Source organism: Rhinopithecus bieti, unplaced genomic scaffold (assembly GCF_001698545.2).
Source record: "Rhinopithecus bieti isolate Rb0 unplaced genomic scaffold, ASM169854v2 scaffold_6708, whole genome shotgun sequence".
In the NCBI taxonomy this organism is placed as follows: domain Eukaryota; kingdom Metazoa; phylum Chordata; class Mammalia; order Primates; family Cercopithecidae; genus Rhinopithecus; species Rhinopithecus bieti.
This window is the reverse complement of record NW_016806329.1, coordinates 5,141,999-5,162,813: the sequence shown is the minus strand read 5'-3', so window position 1 is coordinate 5,162,813 and position 20,815 is coordinate 5,141,999. Positions and strand designations below refer to the sequence as shown.

At 40.9% G+C, this 20,815-nt stretch overlaps 1 protein-coding gene and 1 pseudogene across 3 annotated transcripts in view; both read left to right on the top strand.

Moving 5' to 3' along the window:
• The first annotated feature begins 3,091 nt into the window (after positions 1 to 3,091).
• SMARCAD1 (SNF2 related chromatin remodeling ATPase with DExD box 1) overlaps positions 3,092 to 20,815 on the top strand; it is an 87,591-nt gene continuing 69,867 nt past the window's right edge. Inside the window, exons 1-2 of one of the 3 annotated variants that reach the window (XM_017875507.1) lie at positions 3,092 to 3,218; positions 3,830 to 4,068. In XM_017875507.1, the coding sequence (XP_017730996.1) occupies positions 3,879 to 4,068 (190 nt within the window). In that variant the 5' untranslated portion in view covers positions 3,092 to 3,218; positions 3,830 to 3,878. Of the gene's footprint in view, positions 3,219 to 3,333; positions 3,555 to 3,829; positions 4,069 to 18,939; positions 18,969 to 20,815 lie in introns of those variants that run through there. The other 2 variants (XM_017875506.1, XM_017875508.1) reach the window with 2 other exon arrangements.
• Positions 19,475 to 19,883, top strand: LOC108531870 (histidine triad nucleotide-binding protein 1 pseudogene; annotated as a pseudogene).

Genomic DNA, 20,815 nt, shown 5'->3' with positions numbered 1-20,815 from the left:
CCCACCCCCACCGCCAGGCCAACATGGCAAAACCCCATCTCTACAAAAAATGTAAAAATTAGCCAGGCATGGAGACAAGTACCTGTAGTTACAGCTACTTGAGAAGCTGAGATGGGAGGATCACTTGAGCCTGGGAGGTCAAGGCCACAGTGAGGCGAGATTGAACCACTGAACTCCAGCCTGGGTGACAGAGTGAGACCCTGTCTCGAAAAAAAAAAAAAAGAGAGAGAGAGATGAAGTCTCCCTTTGCTGCCCAGGCTGGTCTTGAACTCCTGGCCACAAGTGATCCTCCCACCTCAGCCTCCCAAAGTGCTAGAATTACAGGTATGAGCCACTGTGCCTGGCCATAAGTAAATATATTCTGATCATATAATTTAATATGCATGCATAAACTAATGCATTTCATGGGATACTAAAGATAGGTATAAAGGAAGTCCTAACTGTTCAGGCTTTGACCTTGAGTTTTATGGGCCCAAACACCAGATTTTATAAATGTGCCCACACTTGATAAAACTGTGGGTATGTGTTGTAAATATACAATTCACAACACTGACTTATGAAACAGACTGCCAATTTAAGTTTACAATGGCTAACGTATCTGGCAGAATGATCATTTGTAGCAATTCCTGTTTATGGGAAATGCCAACCAGAAGATCAAATTATAACTCAGAAAATTGCTTGTCTAATGTTGGAACAAAGGGAGTGTATCTTAGTTGTTTTTTTGAGACAGGGTCTCGCTCTGTCACCCAGGCCAGAGTGCAGTGGTGCAAACATGGCTCACTGCAGCCTCGACCTCCCAGGCTCAGGTGATCCCCCTGCCTCAGCCCCGGAAGTAGCTGGGACTACAGACATGTGCCATCATGCCTGGATAAGTTTGTATTTTTTTTAGAGATGGGGTCTCACTATGTTGCCCAGGCTGGTCCCAAACTCCTGGGTTCAAGCGATCCACCAGCCTTGGCCTCCCAAAGTGCTGAGATTACAGACCTGAGCCACTGCTCTTAGCCCAAGAGTACACTTTTTTTTTTTTCCTGAGACGGAGTCTGGCTCTGTTGCCCAGGCTGGAGTGCAGTGGCGCGATCCCGGCTCACTGACAGCTCCGCCTCCCGGGTTCACGCCATTCTCCTGCCTCAGCCTCCCCAGTAGCTGGGACTACAAGCGCCTGCCACCAGCCCGGCTAATTTTTTGTATTTTCGTATTTTTTGTATTTTTAGTTGAGACGGGGTTTCACCGTCTTAGCCAGGATGGCCCCGATCTCCTGACCTCGTGATCCGCCCGCCTCCGCCTCCCAAAATGCTGTGATTACAGGTGTGAGCCACTGCGCCCGGCCAGGAGTATATATTCTTAAGGTAATATTTCCATCAAGATCGGTGAATTATATGCAAAAGAAAGGAAATCAGTATATCGAAATGGTATCTGCATTCTCATGTTTGTTGCAGCACTATTCACAACAGCCAAGATTTGGAAGCAACTTAAGTGTCCATTAACAGGTGAATGAGTAAGAAAAATGAGGTGCATATACGCCATCAAAAAAAAATGAGATCCTGTCATTTGCAACACGGATGGAACTGGAGGTCATTATATTAAAGGAAGTAAGACAGGCACAGAAAAACAAACTTGGTGTGTTCTCATTTATTATATTTTGGGAGCTAAAAAATTAAAACAATTGAACGCATGAGAAACAGGGTAGAGGCCGGGCGCGGTGGCTCAAGCCTGTAATCCCAGCACTTTGGGAGGCCGAGACGGGCGGATCACGAGGTCAGGAGATCGAGACCATCCTGGCTAACACGGTGAAACCCCGTCTCTACTAAAAAATACAAAAAACTAGCCGGGCGAGGTGGCGGGCGCCTGTAGTCCCAGCTACTTGGGAGGCTGAGGCAGGAGAATGGTGTCAACCCGGGAGGCGGGGCTTGCAGTGAGCTGAGATCTGGCCACTGCACTCCAGCCCGGGCGACAGAGCGAGACTCCGTCTCAAAAAAAAAAAAAAAGAGAGAAACAGGGTAGAACAATGGCTGGGAAGGGTAGTGTGGGGCGTGGGAGGGCCTCGGTGGTCGGTGAGCATGGTTAAAGAGTACAAAAATACAGTTAGAATGAATAAGATCTAGTATAGCACAACAGCATGACTATAGTCAACAACAATTTATTGTATTTTTATTTTTATTTTTTGAGACGGAGTCTTGCTCTGTTGCTAGTCTGGAGTGCAGTGAAAAGATCTCGGCTCACTGCAATCTCCGCATCCCAGGTTCAAGCTATTCTCCTGCCTTAGCCTCCCGAGTAGCAGGCGCCCGCCCACCTCTACGCCCAGCTAATTTTTTGTATATTTAGTAGAGACGGGGTTTCATCATACTGGCCAGGCTGGTCTCGAACTCCTGACCTTGTGATTCGCCTGCCTCAGCCCCCCAAAGTGCTGGGATTACAGCCGTGAGCCACCGTTCCCGGTTTATTGTACATTTTTAAATGACTAAAATAACTGGATTGTTTGAAACACAAAGGGTAAACGCTTGTGATGGATACCCCACTTACCCTGATATGATTATTACACATTGCATGCCTGAATCAACATATCTTATGTACCCCATAAATATGTACCTACTATGTACCCGCAAACATTAAAAATTAAAAAATTTTTTTAAATAATTAATCAAATTCCACTCTAAGAACAATCAAGCCGAAAGTGAGGAATTACTTCAAATGCTTTGAAGTGGATCTTATCCCTCACTAATTACCTATACATTTGCAGGTCTCGGTTTCTTTGCTTTGTAAACATAGGCTTCTTGTAAGGACTGGGATTATACACTTAAAATGCTTAGCACAATATTATTACTATTATGCTATCTACATTATAGATGAAACACTACAGATATAATACATAAATATATACTAACTGTATTATATATATATTTTGTCATTATGCTATTTACTATTGTTTTATTTGATAACTCTGTAGCTAACTTAAGAGGACAAAGGTACAGATCAATCTGGCCCTTACAAGCCGACACAGATGGGTACGAATTACCATGACAACAGCGCGCGCCTAGACATTTTCGGCTCGCGCGTTGTTTGGGAAGAAAAAGCCTAGGCTGCGTGTTGCGTCATCATTACGCGCTCGTAAGGTTTCTCCGTGCTGTTTTGGAAGGTCCCGGCACGGCTACCGTCGGCCCACGCCAGGAATTATTTTTTTATTTTCAACCTTTGTTACATAGCTCTGAGGCTACAAGATCGTAAGTACTGAGGGAAGAAAAAACAAGCGAGCGATTGAACGTTAAAAAGATGCCTTAGCATACCTCTGAACCTCTGAACCTTCCTGTGTGCTCTTAATCCTATCAGCTTCCTCTCAGCTGGGATCGCGCCGCGTCAACTTCCGGGCGGGTGCCCGCCAGCACGGCCTCCGCCGCTCCCCTTCTTTGGCCCCTTTGTGTCCCCGCAGTGTCGAGGCGCGAGCCCTGGCAGGTCCTTTCTCGAGGCAGGGGGCACGGTAGCACAGGGAGCCTCTCTTTGTGGGCGGGCGCGAGGCCCGCTAGGGGGTTATACTGGGGAACGTGCCCGCGCGTGCTGGGGTAAGAGGAGGTTGCACGAGGGTCAGCTCGTGGTTTCAGTAAGGAGGGGCGGGCGGGGGAGGCGGACTAAGGGGAGTGAAAAGCAGTGGAAATTTTTAAAAGATACTCTCGTCCACCTTCTAATCGTTGTGGCCTAACAATGAAGCGCAGCCATAATAGTCCTGAGCCACTGGGATGTTTGCGGGCCCTTTATTGCCTTGGGAATAAACTGCTGTGGCATTGTATGTTATATTGTTTTCATGGTCTTTTTTCCTTCCTTTATTTTTCCCCTGCAGATAGTTCATTTAAAGCCCCCATCCCTGCAAGGTGGTGGTTCCTATCAATATGAATCTTTTCAACCTGGACCGTTTTCGCTTTGAGAAAAGGAATAAGATTGAGGAAGCGCCCGAAGCAACCCCTCAACCTTCCCAGCCTGGCCCTTCTTCACCAATTTCTCTTAGTGCTGAAGAAGAGAATGCTGAAGGGGAAGTTAGCAGGGCAAACACTCCTGATTCAGATATAACTGAAAAAACAGGTGAGTTACAATGTTGAAATTGATGTAACATCAAGGACAGTTTTTAAAAGATGAAAGGCAGAAGGGATTAACATTTTTATTCTTGATGTCATATATATTGATGCATTGTCCTGCGGTGTGCCCTTTTAAATTCAGCTTTGGGACTGCCATAAGCACCATGTACCCTCAACTGAGCATCCATCCGTTGTTGCTTCACTTTTATATGAGTTCTTGGAATATGGCCCCATGGTGGAAGTTGAAATTAGAATTTAGGTCATCCGTAGGTCAGAATGGTTGCTTCTGGAAGAGCCATGTAAGTGATTCAGTTCTGTGATAAACTTTGAGGCTATTTGGCCAGACAGTTTCATTCATTCCAGTATTCCCTCAAAATATTGATCATCTACGAGCTAGACATTGAGCAAGGTGCCTAAAGACAACCTCTGTACACAAGGGAAGATCAGATCAGATCACATCAAGTTATTGCATCCACCTGACTTCCTGGATGTCCTCAGAATGCAAATGAGTAATTGGTATTCATGGTGAATGAACATTTTTAACCTCATCAGCAGATTGTCAGAGACAAAAGGATTTGAGGATAAGCCAAAAATTAAGATTTCCACTCGAATCTATGTTCATTGAACAGTTAACTATTAGAGGGTTATATTTGAGCTCTTGTTGTATTGTAGCCATAATGATAAGTGCTTCACATTCTGTCATTTAATTTGCACAATAATCCTACAAGATAGGTATTACTGACATTGAGGTTAATGTGAAATGAGATTCAGAGAGGTTATTAGGAACTTGGTAGAGCCTGAACTCAAGTCCTGGCAGTATGATTCCTGACCATAAACTCAATAGTTATATAGTTTCTTACGAAAGGTGAAAGGAATGTTAGAAGTTGTATTTTAATATTTATTTCAGTAATATCTTTTTTATGCAAAACTATGTTTCGTAAACAGCTTTTAACCTAAGGTAGACTGAAAGATTGGTAACACCCACGTTTATCCTTGGTATCTTTTTGTTTGCTACTCTTCTCCTTAAATGTAATATGATGGCAGATCCTCTACAAATTATCATTAGAATAACATTTTTAAATACTTTGGTGTAATTGGAACTTGGCGGAATGATTTGGTAGATTGGATTAGGGGTCAGATTTACAAAGGCTTTGTCTAAGTAGTTTTGCATTTAAATGCTATAGGGAACAACTGAAGGATTTTAAGCACCAGGATTTTAAACCCTGTGTCCATTCTTTGAATAGATACTTGACATCCAGGTATTTTAATGCTTTTCCAATGAATATATTCATCTATTTCCTCTGATTAGACAGGGCAGACAGGCCAAGGTTTTTACACGGGATTTTGAGTCCATGGAAGCTCATGCTTTTCATTTTGTTAAATATGGGACATTAGACAAGTCATTTGAAGTTTATGATCCACAATTTTTTATTCTCTGAAAGTAAAAGCCATTTATAAACTGGATTTCAGTGGAATGTTTTAGTTATTTATCAGTATTGGTCATGTGAAATCTTTAATTTCCTTTATTGATCAAAAGATATTTTTCTGTTTTAATTTTTTCTAATGAGACCACTCATTTTCTCTTTATTGGGACTTTTTTCCATACATAAATTCTGCTTAGAAACTGAGATTGCATTAGGAATTACATGGTCAGCCTTGATGGCTTTGGGAAATAAGAAAACTAAGTTTGTTCTAGGAATGTTGAGAATTAATCCTTGTAGGAGTGGAGCACTTTGCTTTAATAAAAGATAGTTGTAAATGATACTATGAACTTTGGAGAATCTTGAAAACTGAGAAGTTTAGATTTTACATAGTAAGTATTAGGTATCCATTGAAGACGTTACAGATTGAATGAGGAAATGATGAAAAAGTTTTGAAAGTCAGTTTAGCAGTAGTGACGAACGAATACACACTGATTGAGGGTAGGGATTGAAGGGAAAGAAATCATTTAGGCAACTCCCATAATCTGAGGTTAATGATAACTGTAGAAATGGAGAAGAAGGAGATACGAGAGATTTCAAAGTAGCCAAGGGCAGGGTTTAGATCCCTGATAGGAATGAGATAAGATGAATGGTAAGATTTTTATGTGGGGTGGCTCAAGCCTGTAATCCCAGCACTTTGGGATACAGAGGTGGGCAGATCACCTGAGGTCAGGAGTTCAAGACCAGCCTGACCAACATGGTAAAACCCCGTCTCTACTAACAATACAAAAATTAGCCAGGCATGGTGGAGCGTGCCTGTAATCCCTGCTGTTTGGGAGGCTGAGGCACAAGAATTGCTTCAACCTAGGAGGCAGAGGTTGCAGTGAGCCTAGATTATGCCACTGCACTCCAGCCTGGGGGACAGTGAGACTGTATCTCAAAAAAAAAAAAAAGGTAAATGTCTTTAAGAGTTCAAGTAAGACTCAAAGGTCCCACCAGGCATGGTGGCTCACCCCTATAATCCCAGCACTTTGGGAGGCCGAGGCGGGCTGATTACCTGAGGTCGGGAGTTCAAGACCAGCCTGACCAACATGGAGAATCCCAGTCTACTAAAAATGCAAAATTAGCTGGGCATGGTGGTGCGTGCCTGTTAATTCCAGCTACTCTGGAGGCTGAGGCAGGAGAATTGCTTGAACCCTGGAAGCAGAGTTTGCGGTGAGCAGAGATCATGCCATTGTACTCCAGCCTGGGCAACAAGCAAAACTCCGTCTCAAAAACAAAAAAAAAAACAAAAAAAACAAAGTTCCTGCCCCCAGGTGCTAATTGAGCATAGAGTCTAGGGGGAACTGAGGAAGCGGGGATTCAGAATTGAGTGTTGGATCTCTGGAAAGTAGAGGGTACTGAAGTTAGACTTTAAGGTCGGTACTAGAGATGAAGACTGGTGAATTACGAGTAGGATATGACTATTGACCTTACTTTAACGTGGTAACTTTTCATACTGTCATTTTGGGATAATGCTATATTAGTTTATTTACAGTAAAGTGTCAGGTCGAACTAAGTTAGTTTACAGGACAGAAATTGTATGTAGTCGAAATTACCTGTAATTACTCTTTTTTGACTAATCCTGTTATTTTATCTAGTGAGTTGACTTCATTTCCTACGACCCTCCTTCAGTTACTGTGCCACCACCACATAGTTTCTTTTTTTTTTTTTTTTTTTTTTTTGAGACGGAGTCTTGCTCTGTCACCCGGGCTGGAGTGCAGTGGCCGGATCTCAGCTCACTGCAAGCTCCGCCTCCCGGGTTCACGCCATTCTCCTGCCTCAGCCTCCGGAGTAGCTGGGACTACAGGCGCCCGCCACCTCGCCTGGCTAGTTTTTTGTGTTTTAGTAGAGACGGGGTTTCACCGTGTTAGCCAGGATGGTCTTGATCTCCTGACCTCGTGATCCGCCCGTCTCGGCCTCCCAAAGTGCTGGGATTACAGGCTTGAGCCACCGCGCCTGGCCCATTGTTTCTTGAATCTGTCAAGCAAGGTCCCATTTTGCTCCTTCCAGTTTGCTCTTTTGCCTGGAAAACTCTTCCTGCTGATATTTGCATATGATTCAGATGCTTTGTTTCATTAAATCTCAGTAAAATGTCACCTTTTTTAGAAGACCTTCTTTGATCACCTTGTGAAATAGTCACCCACCCCAGCCCACCCTACCCCAGCTTTACTGTGATTTTTCTTCATAGTGTTTATCACTAGCTAACCTTTCATTATATAGTTGTGTATCACTAGCTAACATTACATTATATAATTGTGTCTCCCCTGTTAGAATGTGTGATTCATGAGAGCAGGACCTTGTCTGTCATGTTCACCTATTTATCTCCATCGCCAGGGCGATGACTGGCTTGTAGTAGGCCCTCAAGTGCATTGAAGTAAAGATTATTGTATGATGAGTGGGTTATTAATAGTACTTTATACATTTTTTTAAATTTATTATTTATTTGTTTTTAGACAATCTCACTGTGTTGCCCAGGCTAGAGTGCAGTGGCAGAATTTCGGCTCACTGCAACTTCCACCTCCTGGGTTCAAGTGATTCTCATGCCTCAGCTTCCCGAGGAGCTGGGACTACAGGTGCCTGCCGCTATGCTCAGATAATTTTTGTATTTTTTGTAGAGATGGGGTTTCACTGTTGGCCAGGCTAGTGTCAAACTCCTGACCTCAAGCGATCCACGTGCCTTGGCCTTATAGTGCTAGGATTATAGGCATGAGCCACCACGCCCTGCCCTATACATGTTTGTTTATTATTGTTATTTTTTTTGAGATGGAGTCTTGCTCTGTTGTCCAGGCTGGAGTGCAGTGGCACGATCTCGGCTCACTGCAACCTCCGCCTCCTGGGTTCAAGCAATTCTCCTGCCTCAGCCTCCCGAATAGCTGTGACTACAGTTGTGCACCACCACACCCGGCTAATTTTTGTATTTTTAGTAGAGACAGGGTTTCACCGTGTTAGCCAGGCTAGTCTTGAACTCCTGACCTCAGACAATCTGCCTCCTCGCCCTCCTAAAGTGCTGGGATTACAAGCGTGAGCCACCACGCCCATATTTTAAAATATGACCTTAAAATAGTCCCTTTAGCCATCAAACATTCTTTGGCCATGGTTGCTTGAAGCTTCTTTTGGTACAGGACATCCTCCCTAATGCCCCTCTAAATCCCAACCAGCCTTTGGATTTGAGGGCCTACACTTAACCTCTGCCCCCTGATTTATTTTACTCTTCTCGGTGCCCAAAGTTGTCAATGATTGTTATTTACACATTATTTCTCCTTTTTTTCTTTGACTTTTGGGAGTACAGTGAGTTTGGAGGGATTTGAAATAATGGCAGGTGAAAGGGAAGAGAGATCCTACTATATTTTATGAATAAAGAATAAAAATGAGTGAAGCCTGATCCTCCAAGAGCACCAGGAGAAAATGGTATGTAAATATATAGTTAAAATAGTATGGTGTGATAAAACCATATAATAGGAAAAATACTAAACAAAGTAGAATCACTATCTATAATTCACAAATGATTAAATTATCCATTCTTCAGGGGAGGATCACAAAAAACACAGAGATACGACCTTTGGAGTGGACTCTAAATAATGAAATCATTGTTTACTGGGGGAACAAATGACGAGAGAGTTGAAAATATATGTTGCCTTGAAGAGTCTAATATGTGTGTGGAGGGTCGGGGGGGGATTATAGAACAGGAAGTTTTAGACAATATAGATGAAACCGAAAAGATCCAAGTGTAAACTGTTGGGTTGTGAGGGGCCTTTATATCCTGTATCAGGGGAGATAGATCTTACTCGGTACACATCATAGAGCATTTCATTATGGAAAGGTTATTAGTGAAGCTGTTGAATTAATTGAAGTCTCAATGTAGGGAAATGACTGTAGAGATGACAGAGGAAGCAACTGAGGGGAGTTGTAAATGATATGCATTTGATGATATTAGGTGATCAGTTGAATGTGGAGGATTTACAGATAACTCAAATGTTCCTTGCTTGGACAGCTGGAGGATTGACACCATGGACTGAAATAAGAGGTGAGTTTAGGAGAAAGATACTAAAAAGTATGCTGTGTTTGCATTGTCCATCCTGTTTTAGTACCGAGGTAGTGGATGGTTGAATATTAGAGTTTAGAGCTCAGAGAGTGGTCTAAACCTTAGAAGTCAACTTGAGACTCATCATTATGGTAGTTAACAAAAAATGTCCTAAGCAGAGTGTACAATAAAAAACATCATTTGACAATGAGCAAAGGCAGGAAAACCGATGAAAAATTTGGAGGATGACTAGAATAGTCATAGAAAATGATAGTGTCTTGGATACCTAAATACCTAGTTTGATATTTGGTTGTCCACTAACAAATCCTGTAGAGAAGTCAAGTTAAGTGGGGCCTGATCAGTGACCAGTTTCCTTGGAAATTAAAAGTAACTACCAGCCTTTTAACAGTTTTAGTAGAATGGGTGATAAGATAGAGATTATTCATTCAGGAAGAGAGAAATAGGTAACTTGACTGGGAAGCAACGTCAAGAAAAGATGTTTCAGGATTATTGAAAATTGAGCGTTTTTTTGTTTTGTTTTGTTTTTGAGCCAGAGTGTCACTCGTTTCCTTCCTTTTTAAGATGGAATAATATTTCACTGTTTGCCATAGACAAATTTTACATTTTTATGCGGTCAGCTTGTTCATCTTTTCCTGTAAGTCTTCTGCATTCCCCATTACCACAGTATAAATATACTCCAGTCGCCCAGGCTGGAGTGGCAGTGGCAGGATCTCAGCTCACTGCAATCTCTGCCTCCCATGTTCACACCATTCTTCTGCCTCAGCCTCCCAAGTAGCTGGGACTGCAGGTGTCCGCCACCGCACCCGGCTAATTTTTTTTTTTTGTATTTTTAGTAGAAACCCAGTTTCACCATGTTAGCCAGGATGGTCTCAATCTCCTGACCTTGTGATCCGCCCACCTTGGCCTCCTAAAGTGCTGGCATTACAGGCATGAGCCACTGGATCCGGCCGAGCGTGTTTATTAACCAAGAGCAAGAAGCTAGTGGAAAGGGAAGGACTGAGGGAGGGAGGTTTCTGAAGAGAGGCATCAAGTGATGGGAACTGAAGAACAGTTGGGCTGTTTAACTGTGCAGAAGAATAAAGACATATTTTACCTGGGGGGAATAATTAAAGGAGATAAAAATAGATGGGTTCATAGATTATTGTGGCATTGGAGGAATGGAGGAAAGTTTTAGTGTATGTTTGATGAATTTATTTTTTTTTTGCTGAAATAGATTTAGTCCTCTAGCATGGTTGCCTCTTCAAGGTGGTTGTCCTACTGAAAGTAGCACTTGTTGGTAAGTGAGAGACATTTTTAAAACTATACCAGTCGTCAAAAGGATTTCTTGAGAGTATTACTCTGCCACATACAGATTGTATGATCGTGAGTAAAAAGTCAACTGTTTGGATCTTACTCTCTTTTCCTGGCTATGCTTAGTTTTCTGTATTCCTTGCCCACATTAAAATGGTTATTTTCCTTTGAATGATGAAACTGAATGTATCATTTTAGCTTCATAATTCCATGACCATTGAGCAATACTCAGTCTTTTTGTAGGTATCTGTGGCCAAAATGTGAATCATCGTTAAACCTGTAGATAGTCATTCTGGTTTCTTAATGTCTGTTAATGTTAACTGAAAAGCAATACTTGGTTAAAGGGTTAGTGCTGAATTGTTGTAACAGAAAGTACAATAAGTACTCAAACGTAAGTAGGAATCTTAAGTGCAATTTAAATGTACATTTTTTTGGCTAGGCACAGTGGCTCACACCTATAGAGTCCCAGTACTTTGGAAGACCAAGGTGGGAGGATTGCTTGAGACCAGGAGTTAAAGACCAGCCTGGGCAACGTAGTGAGACCCTGTCTCTACAAAAAATGAAAAAATTAGCCAGGCATGGTGGTGTGCACCTGTAGTCCTAACTACTTGGGAAGCTGAGACAGGAGAATTGCTTGAGCCCAGGAATTTGAGGTTACAGTGAGCTATGATCACTACACTGCATTCCAGCCCGGGCAACACAGTGAGATTCCCAGAATCTCTCAAAAAGGGGGGTTGGTTGGGACGGGGGTATAAGTGTTATTTTAGTCATTGCCACTTCACCCTACACAAAAATTTCACTGGTTTGTATCAGACTACATCTTGGTTTTCTGATGTCTGCTTTTTCATACCTGTCTAAAATATTGCAAACCTTTATTATCTTTAATAGGCTAATAGGCAGAAGTATGTTATTGTTGCTTTTTCTTTATTTTTAAGGTTAAGTATGTTTTCATAAATTTACTGGCCATTTGGATTTTTTGTGTTTCTTTATGCTTTTCTGTTTTTCTAATAAATGTCTCTTTCTGATAAATTATTTGTAAGTATTTTTTAAATTCCATGTGTCTTAGTCTGTTAGAGCTGCTGTAACTACCATGGACTGGGTAGCTTATAAACAATAGAAATCTACTCTGACAGTTCTGGAGACTGGGAAGTCCAAAATCAAGGTGCTGCAAGATTAGGTATCTGAGGGCCGTATTCCTAGACTACGATCTTTTTGCTGTAACCCCATGTGGCTGAATGAGTGAGGGATCTCTTGGGCCTCTTTTACAAGGGCACTAATCCCATTCATGAGTACTCTGCCGCCATCACCTAATGGCCCTTCCTCCTTCCAGCAAATGTCACCGGCTAATACCATTACCATAGTGGTTAAGATTTCAACATACCGTTTTGGGGAGTGGGGCACAAACAGACCATGGCACCCCCTTTGTTGTTTGCCATAGAAAAATTTTACATTTTTATGCGGTCAGCTTGTTCTTCCTTTCCTCTAAGTCTTCTGAATTCCCCATTGCCACACTATAAATATACTCATTCATATTTTACTCTAGTATGTGTGTTAATTTTAAAAATTGTGATAAAATACACATAAGAAAATTTACCGTCTCAACCATTTTTAAGTGTACAGTTCAGTACATTCAGTTCAATACATATACATTGTCATGCAGCCATTCTCCAGAACTCTTTTCATCTTGTGAAACTGAAACTGTATACGCATTGAGCAACTACTCCCCATTTCTGGATTCCCCCAGCCAGCCCTTGGCAGCCACCGTTTACATCATCTTTTTATGAATTTGACTATTCTAAGTATCTCATTAAAGTGGAATCATCACTTAGCATAATCCATCCGTGTTGTAGCATATATCAGAATTTCCTTCAAGACGGAATAATATTTCACTGTGTGTATATACACATTTTGTTTGTCCATTCATCCATCAGTGGACACTTGGATTCCTTCCACATCTTGGCTGTTGTGAATTGTATTGCAGTGAACATGAATGTGTAAATATCTCTTTGAAACCCTGCTTTCAATTCTTTTGGTTGTGTATCCAGAAGTGGTATTGCTGGATCATATGGCAATTCTATTTTTAATTTTTTGCGTAACCTCCATACTGTTTTCCATAGTTGCTCCACCATTTTACATTTCTGCCAACAGTGTAGTGGGTTCCAGTTTCTCCACATCCTCTCCAAACTTGTTATTTTCTGTGTTTTTGATAATAGCTAACATAATGGGCATGAGAAGTTTGTATCTCACTGTGGGTTTTGTGTTGAATTTTAGCTTTAAATCTCATCTGAATTTTATTTCATTATAGGGACTAAAGAAAGGATGATATCGTTTTCTCCTTTGTTCATTATTCACCAGTTACTGGTCAGTTTTTCATTTATTGAAAAATCCTTTTTCTTGTATTAAAACGTCATCATTATAGTCTAAAATTCCCATGTCTGTTTGCATCTTTGGGTCTGTTAATCTGTTCCTCTAATCTTAATTTACTAGATTATTTTAATTTTTATGGTGTTATATATTTGATGTATCTTAGATTTTGATGTGTTTTGTTGTTGTCGTTGTTTTGTCTTTGACCTGAAAGTTGTTTAGAAGCAATTTTATGGGATTTTGTCCCTCTTTAAAAAATTTCCAACTGGCAGAAATTTTGCTTGCATATTTTTGTTAACATTTACTTCTAATTTCACTGTTTAGTGACCAGAGAATGTGGTCTGTAGTATTTCTTCTTTGGGGAAATCAGATTTTCTTTGTGGCCTAATATTAATTTCTGTAAAAATTCAAGGATGCTTGGAAAGAAGACATAATCTAAGTACAGATTTAATTATATGTCAAATAATAGATGAGTTTTATTATATCTTTGTTTTTCAAACTGTGGATCATTAACATTTATTGTGTCATAAGATCAATTTCTTGGGTCCTGACTAAATATGTATAACTATCAATTTCTTGGGTCCTGACTAAATATGTATAACTACAATTTTTAATGGAGTAGAACAAATAGAAAATTACCAAAGTGTATTGCTTATAGTAAGAACTTCTCACATTTTCTTTTAGTTACACTTGCAAATCTAACAATCTGTGTGCTTAGGATCATAATCTGAAATATGTCCCTTACAGTGGGTTTCAGTCAAAAATGTTTGAAAAACACTGTTCTATATCTTGGTTTTTTTGGTGCTCTTGCTTTATTAAGAGCATGGAGAAAAGTTAATGCCTCGTATTTGTCTCTTGACTCTTTGCCTTATATATCCTGCAATGTTTATGCATTTCATTATTAGTATGGAGTTGAGATACGTCAGTTATATTTTTATTGTAGGTATAAAGTCTGTTATTTAGAAGTCCCTCCTTTGGGTTTTACACTTTTGCCTTGTTCAATATTAATTCCATGACTTTCTTTTCCTTTACATTTTAATTAATGTTTTTTTTTTTTTTTTTTTTTTTTTTTTTTTTTTTTTTTTTTGAGACAGAGTCTCACTCTGTCCCCCACGCTGGAGTGCAGTGGGTTGATCTCTCTCACTGCAACCCCCACCTGGGCTCAACTGATCCTCCTGCCTCAGCCTCCTGAGAAGCTGGGACCACAGGCGTGCACCATGCACAGCTAGTTTTTGTGTTTTTGGTGGAGACAGGGTTTCACCATGTTGCCCAGGCTGGTCTCAAACTCCTGACCTCAAGTGATCCACCTGCCTTGGCCTCCCAAAGTGTTGGGATTACTGCACCCAGCCTCCTTTATGTTTCACCCTTTCTTTTGGCTTAAATTTGAAATGGGATTTTTCCCTCATTTCATCTTAGAACGATGTATTTAGAAACTACTTTTTAATCTTATATTTAGTGTATTACTTTTCTAGAGTATTTATTAGAGAGTTTGATTCATCTTTTGTTAGGATACTAAAGGTATTTTCCTGTCTACTATGATATGCAAAGTAAGACTACAGATTTTATAGTCTATTGTTTTGGTAATAACTCTTTTGAGATGGTGTCTCGCTCCGTCACCCAGGCTGGAGTGTGGTGGTAGGATCACGGCTCACTGCAACCTCTGTCTCCTGGGTTCAAGCAGTTCTCGTGCCTCAGCCTCCCAAGTAGCTGGGATTACAGATGTGCGCCACCATGCCTGGCTGATTTTTGTGTTTTTAGTAGAGACAGGGTTTCACCATGTTGACTAGGCTGGTCTCGAACTCCTGCCTCAAGTGGTCTGCCCATGTCGGCCTCCCAAAGTGCTGGAATTACAGGTGTGAGCCACTGTGCCTGGCCATATTTTGGTAATCTTCTAGGAGGGCAAATATATGATGTTTTTTAGTTGGTATTTGAAGGAATTGCCTTGAAAATCAATTGCCATGTGAGGGATTGAACAGGGTAGAGCAATACATGATTTGAATATCAGAAATGGCAGGGATTTATAATTCTGTAGGACAGGTGTAAAGGTTTAGATGTTTTTATTCTATTTTGGAAGATTGCCTTTGTTTATGGATTATCAAATTAATTTAAACTATTGCTATGTGAATTCATAATCTCCCACTAGTGATTTTTTGTTTGAAAGAGCCTTGATCTTGGACCATTGAAAACGTAAAACCAGTGGCAAGCTTGAATGCTTGTTTTATGGTAGACTTAGATACGAGAATGGGTAAAGGGTACTGGATAAACTTGGAATATAAGATTGTCTTCTTTTATGCATACTACTCATACCACTAGTGGGAAATTTCATTTGGAATTACTCCCTAGGGCCATGGAGTCTTCCTGCGTATGCTGATGATGTAGGTTCCCATTACCTTTGGGAATAAGAAATATCTTTAAAACAAGTTAGCCTTTCCTATTGTTTTTATATGAAAGGACAGGCTGTTTTCTCTCCTGTTCATTTAGCATTTTGTGTATTCTCTCATTGCACAAATTACGCTTATAACATAGTTACTCATGTACATGGCTACTTCACTCCTATTTCAAAAGGGCAAGTTGAACTGTAACTTGCAATTGTTTTGCTTTAATATCCCCCACCTCCTGGTACAATGCCTTAAACACAGACCATATTGAGTATATGTCAGAAGTGAATAGTAGCAAATATCTTTTCTTCGTAACTTTGTTTCTGCTTTTCCCTGTTCTTTCCTCTGTTTTTGTAGTTTTCTTTTTTGCTTCCTGTCTCCTTTATGGTACTACTTAAAAGTACTTATTTGCTTTGAATTAAAAGCATCATTGCAGCAGGAATATCTTTTAGCCATTAGCTCTTAGCTATTTTGCCGTTCCTTCTAAAAATAGTTCAAATAAACAAATCTTGTGTTCAGCACTATTCTAATTCTGATTATTGACTATACCAGTAAGTTGATATATTATAAACAGCTTTTACTGTATCCCATCAGTTTCCTTGTTTTATTTATTTATTTTATTTTATGTTTTGAGACGGAGTCTCGCTCTGTTGCCCAGGCTGGAGTGCAGTGGCGTGATCTCGGCTCGCTGCAACCTCCGTCTCCCAGGTTGAAGCAATTCTCCCACCTCAGCCTCCCGAGTAGCTGGGGCTACAGGCGTGTGCCACCACACTTGGCTAATTTTTGTATGTTTAGTAGAGACAGGGTTTCACCACGTTGGCCAGATTGCTGTCGAACTTCTGACCTCAAGTGATTTGCCTGTCTTGGCCTCCCAAAGTGCTGGGATTACAGGCATGAACCACTGCGCCCGGCCCTCATCAGTTTTCAGAGTGTGGTCTGTGAACTTTTCAGTGTTCCCTGAGGCCTTCTGAGGGTGTCCACAAGGTCAAAACTATTGTCATAATAATATTAAGACACTGCTTGCCTTTTTCACTATATTTATATTTGCATTCATGGTGCGGAAGCAATCATAGGTAAAATTACTGGTGCCTTAGCACCACGGAACAAGGCGAGGCTCTAGACTGTTCTAGTAGTCAGTTTTTCTTAAAATTGTGTAAATGCTGGTTTCACTTAAAGAGTCTTGATTGATGAAGCAGTAAAAATTAGTAATTGTTTTAAATCTCAACTTAAGAGATGTCTTTTTAGTATTTTGTGAAACAAAATGTGAAGTACACATTACTGTATACTGTACAGCAGTGATCTCAAGGGAAGGCATTTGAGCAGTTGCTTTGCACTAACCAGTCACTTTTCTTTCCCAGAACACTGATTCACAAAGTATGGTTATACAAACCTAGGAATTTGGCAGATGTTTTCTCAAAATGAACGAAGTGGTACAAAGAAAACAACACAGTATGTATTGCCAGTGATAAAACCCCAGTTTTCAAAGGAAAGTTTGAATTTCGGAAAACTAGTGTCCACAGCTGTGAGTTTGACAGCTTCCAGATACTTAGACATTTCTGTTAAGATCAATGGTGATATTAACGAAAGTAATTTTTTAATATAATATCATGAAATGTATCAACATTTGGAAGATGGAAGATGTGTATTACTCGGTGAACCAGTATGTTCCAAATGACCAAAGCACAGTAATCATAGGTAAAATTATTGAAAATAATACATGGTTAACGGTTTTAATGTAATAGAATGCAAAATGTTTTTTCTTATGGTTCCTGATTCCACATTGCAACTAACTCTAAGAAATTACCACCTGTCAAGTTTGGGTTTAGTATCAAAGAAAAATATTCACAATAATCTAAAAAGGCTATGAAAGTACCCCTCGCTTCTCCAACTACTTTGTGAGGCATAATTTTTTCATAAAATGAAATGAAAATAATGTATTGCAACAGATTAAAGGTAGAAACAGATATAAGAATCCAACCATCTTGTATTAAACCTGAGATTTTGACAAATATAAAATAGTGTCACTCATCTGACTAAATAAATTACTTGTGGTAGGGATATATAGTTTTCATGAAGATACTGTAGGGGAGCCAGAGATCACTTCCAACTCCCCTTTAGCTCTTATGTGGGCTCTTTTGGCTGAATTTAGAAACCAGATCAACACCAGGAAGATTACAAAAGAAAAGCATACCATTTTATTAGGTTTATATGTACATGGAGATCTACCCGAGAGAAGTCAGAAGAACTGACCAAAACAAATGCTTTTTTACTTTTTAGACAAAGAACAATAAATTTGAGAAGAAATGATAGGCCAAAGGGGATCTGGCAATGGGCAGCAAACTTTTAGGGGAGTCACTAGGAGACAAGGGGGGGTGTAAAACTGGTGGAATATAAGTGTTACTTTGGTAAATATATTTAATCAGGTCTGTTGCAACCCCGAATTCTCAGTCAGTGATGATAAGGGCTATAGTTTTGCCTTGGTACGGGGAGGGTACCCTCCCAGAGGAGCCTCCTTGACTTGCTGCATGCAAGAAGAGACAAGTCAGCTACCCATTTCTGAAACTACAATTTCTCAGGTGTTGTCAATTCATATCAATGGTTTGGCATATTTCGAAATGACATCTTTCATGACTTCAACATATTATGTTAATATGTGAAATGTTTGGTTTTAGATAAATAAATATTTAAACATTCACTTTTAATTTTATTTTCTAGTATGGTAAGTATCAGAAATACAACTGACTTAAGGAAAAACTCTTTGGGACTTAGAGTACAAAGGGGTTCTGAGTTGAAGAAATGTTGTATCATAGCTTTCCCTCACCCTCCCCCCAGCCGAATTATACTATTTCCTCTGTTAATCACTTGCCAAGCAGGCTGTGAGGATGCCACTTGGTTCAGTACAGTCTACATGCTTAATGTATATATTTTGAGAGTATATTATTACATATCTGATAAATGCTAAGTAGTTGAATACATAATGGGAAGTAAGCCAAATTTTATTTTTTTTCTGTATTCTTTTTCTGTTCTGTTAACTAAACACATTAAAGGTTAATTTTAAAAATGGGGGCTGGGCATGGTGGCTCACGCCTGTAATCCCAACATTTCAGGAGGCCGAGGCGGGCAGATCACCTGATGTCAGGAGTTTGACACCAGCCTGGCAAACATGGTGAAACCCTGTCTCTACAAAAAAACACAAAAATGAGCCGTGCATGGTGGCAGGCGCCTGTAATCCCAGCTACTAGGGAGGCCGAAGCAGGAGAATCACTTGGACTCAGGAGGCAGAGATTGCAGTGAGCTGAGATCGTGCCACTGCATTCCAGCCTGGGCGACAGAGCAAGACTCCATCTCAAAAAAAATAAAATAAAAATTGGTATGTCTTCACCATGTATTTTGTACTACAGTCTGTGTGAGGGAGAAAAACAAAGAAAAGGTCAATAAAAAGTCGTGTTCAGAATGTTCTAGTTCTCGTAATCCTCACTAATAAAATGTTAGGCCCCCCCCAACAGGTGAAAAGATTATTCATTTTTGATCTGCAGTCCAATGCTCTACTCCCTCCTGTCTTCATTTTTAATAAAGAGCACGCTGTGGCTCACATCTGTAATCCCAGCACTTTGGGAGGCTGAGGCGGGTGGATCACAAGGTCAGGAGTTTGAGACCAGACTGGCAAATATGATGAAACTCCATCTCTCCTGAAAATATAAAAATTAGCTGGGTGTGGCGGCGGGCGCCTGTAGTCCCAGCTACTCAGGAGGCTGAGGCAGAAGAATCACTTGAGCCCAGGAGGTGGAGGTTGCAATGAGCTGAGATCACGCCACTGCAGTCTAGCCTGGACGACAGAGCGAGACTCTGTCTCAAAAATAAATAAATAACCTTTCGAGCCTCTACCCTGGCCGCCGCGCGTTAGGGAGGCCGAGATGGCCAATGAGATTGCCAAAGCTCAGGTCGCTCGGCCTGCTGGAGACACGATCTTCGGGAAGATCATGCGCAAGGAAATACCAGACAAAATCATTTTTGAGGATGACCGGTGCCTTGCTCTCCACATTTCCCCTCAAGCACCAACACATTTTCTGGTGATACCCAAGAAACATATATCTCAGATTTCTGCAGCAGAAGATGATGATGAAAGTCTTCTTGGACACTTAATGATTATCGGCAAGAAATGTGCTGATCTGGGCCTGAATAAGGGTTATCGAATGGTGGTGAATGAAGGTTCAGTTGGTGGACAGTCTGTCACGTTCATCTCCATGTTCTTGGAGGTCAGCAGATGCATTGGCCTCCTGGTTAAGCACATTTTGGGGATAATTTTCTCTTCTCTAGGCAATAATGAAGTTAGGCAAGTTCCAGTATGTTAAATAACACGCCTATTTTTGCCTGTGTATGGAGATTCAAGAAATAACTTTAAAACCGCATACATAATAAAAGACATCGTTGCATGGCTAAATAAATAAATAAAATAAAGAGAGTTTTAAGGAAAACTGGACAATTCATTTTCTCGCAGTTTTTTTTTTTGTATTTTTTTAGTAGAGACGGGGTTTCACCATGTTAGCCAGGATGGTCTCGATCTCCTGACCTCGTGATCCGCCCGTCTCGGCCTCGCAAAGTGCTGGGATTACAGGCTTGAGCCACCGCGCCCGGCCTTTTTTTTTTTTTAAGACAGTTAAGCTTTTGTTGTCCAGCCGGGAGTCCAATCCTCCCACCCTGGCTCACTGTAGTCTCTGCCTCCCGGGTTCAGGCGATTCTCCTGCTTCAGCCTCCCAAGTAGCTGGAACTACAGATACACGACACCACTCCCGGCTAATTTTTTGTATTTTTTTCTTTCTTTTTTTTTTTTTAAGACAGTTAAGCTCTTGTTGTCCAGGCTGGAGTGCAATGCTGCCATCCTGGCTCACTGTAGTCTCTGCCTCCCGGGTTCAGGCGATTCTCCTGCTTCAGCCTCCCAAGTAGCTGGAACTACAGATACACGACACCACTCCCGGCTAATTTTTTGTATTTTTTTCTTTCTTTTTTTTTTTTTTTGAGACGGAGTCTTGCTCTGTCGCCCAGGCTGGAGTGCAGTGGCCGGATCTCAGCTCACTGCAACCTCCGCTTCCTGAGTTTAAGCAATTCTCCTGCCTCAGCCTCCAGAGTAGCTGGGACTACAGGCGCCTGCCACCTCGCCCGGCTAGTTTTTTGTATTTTTTTTTTTTTTTTGAGACGGAGTCTCGCTCTGTTGCCCAG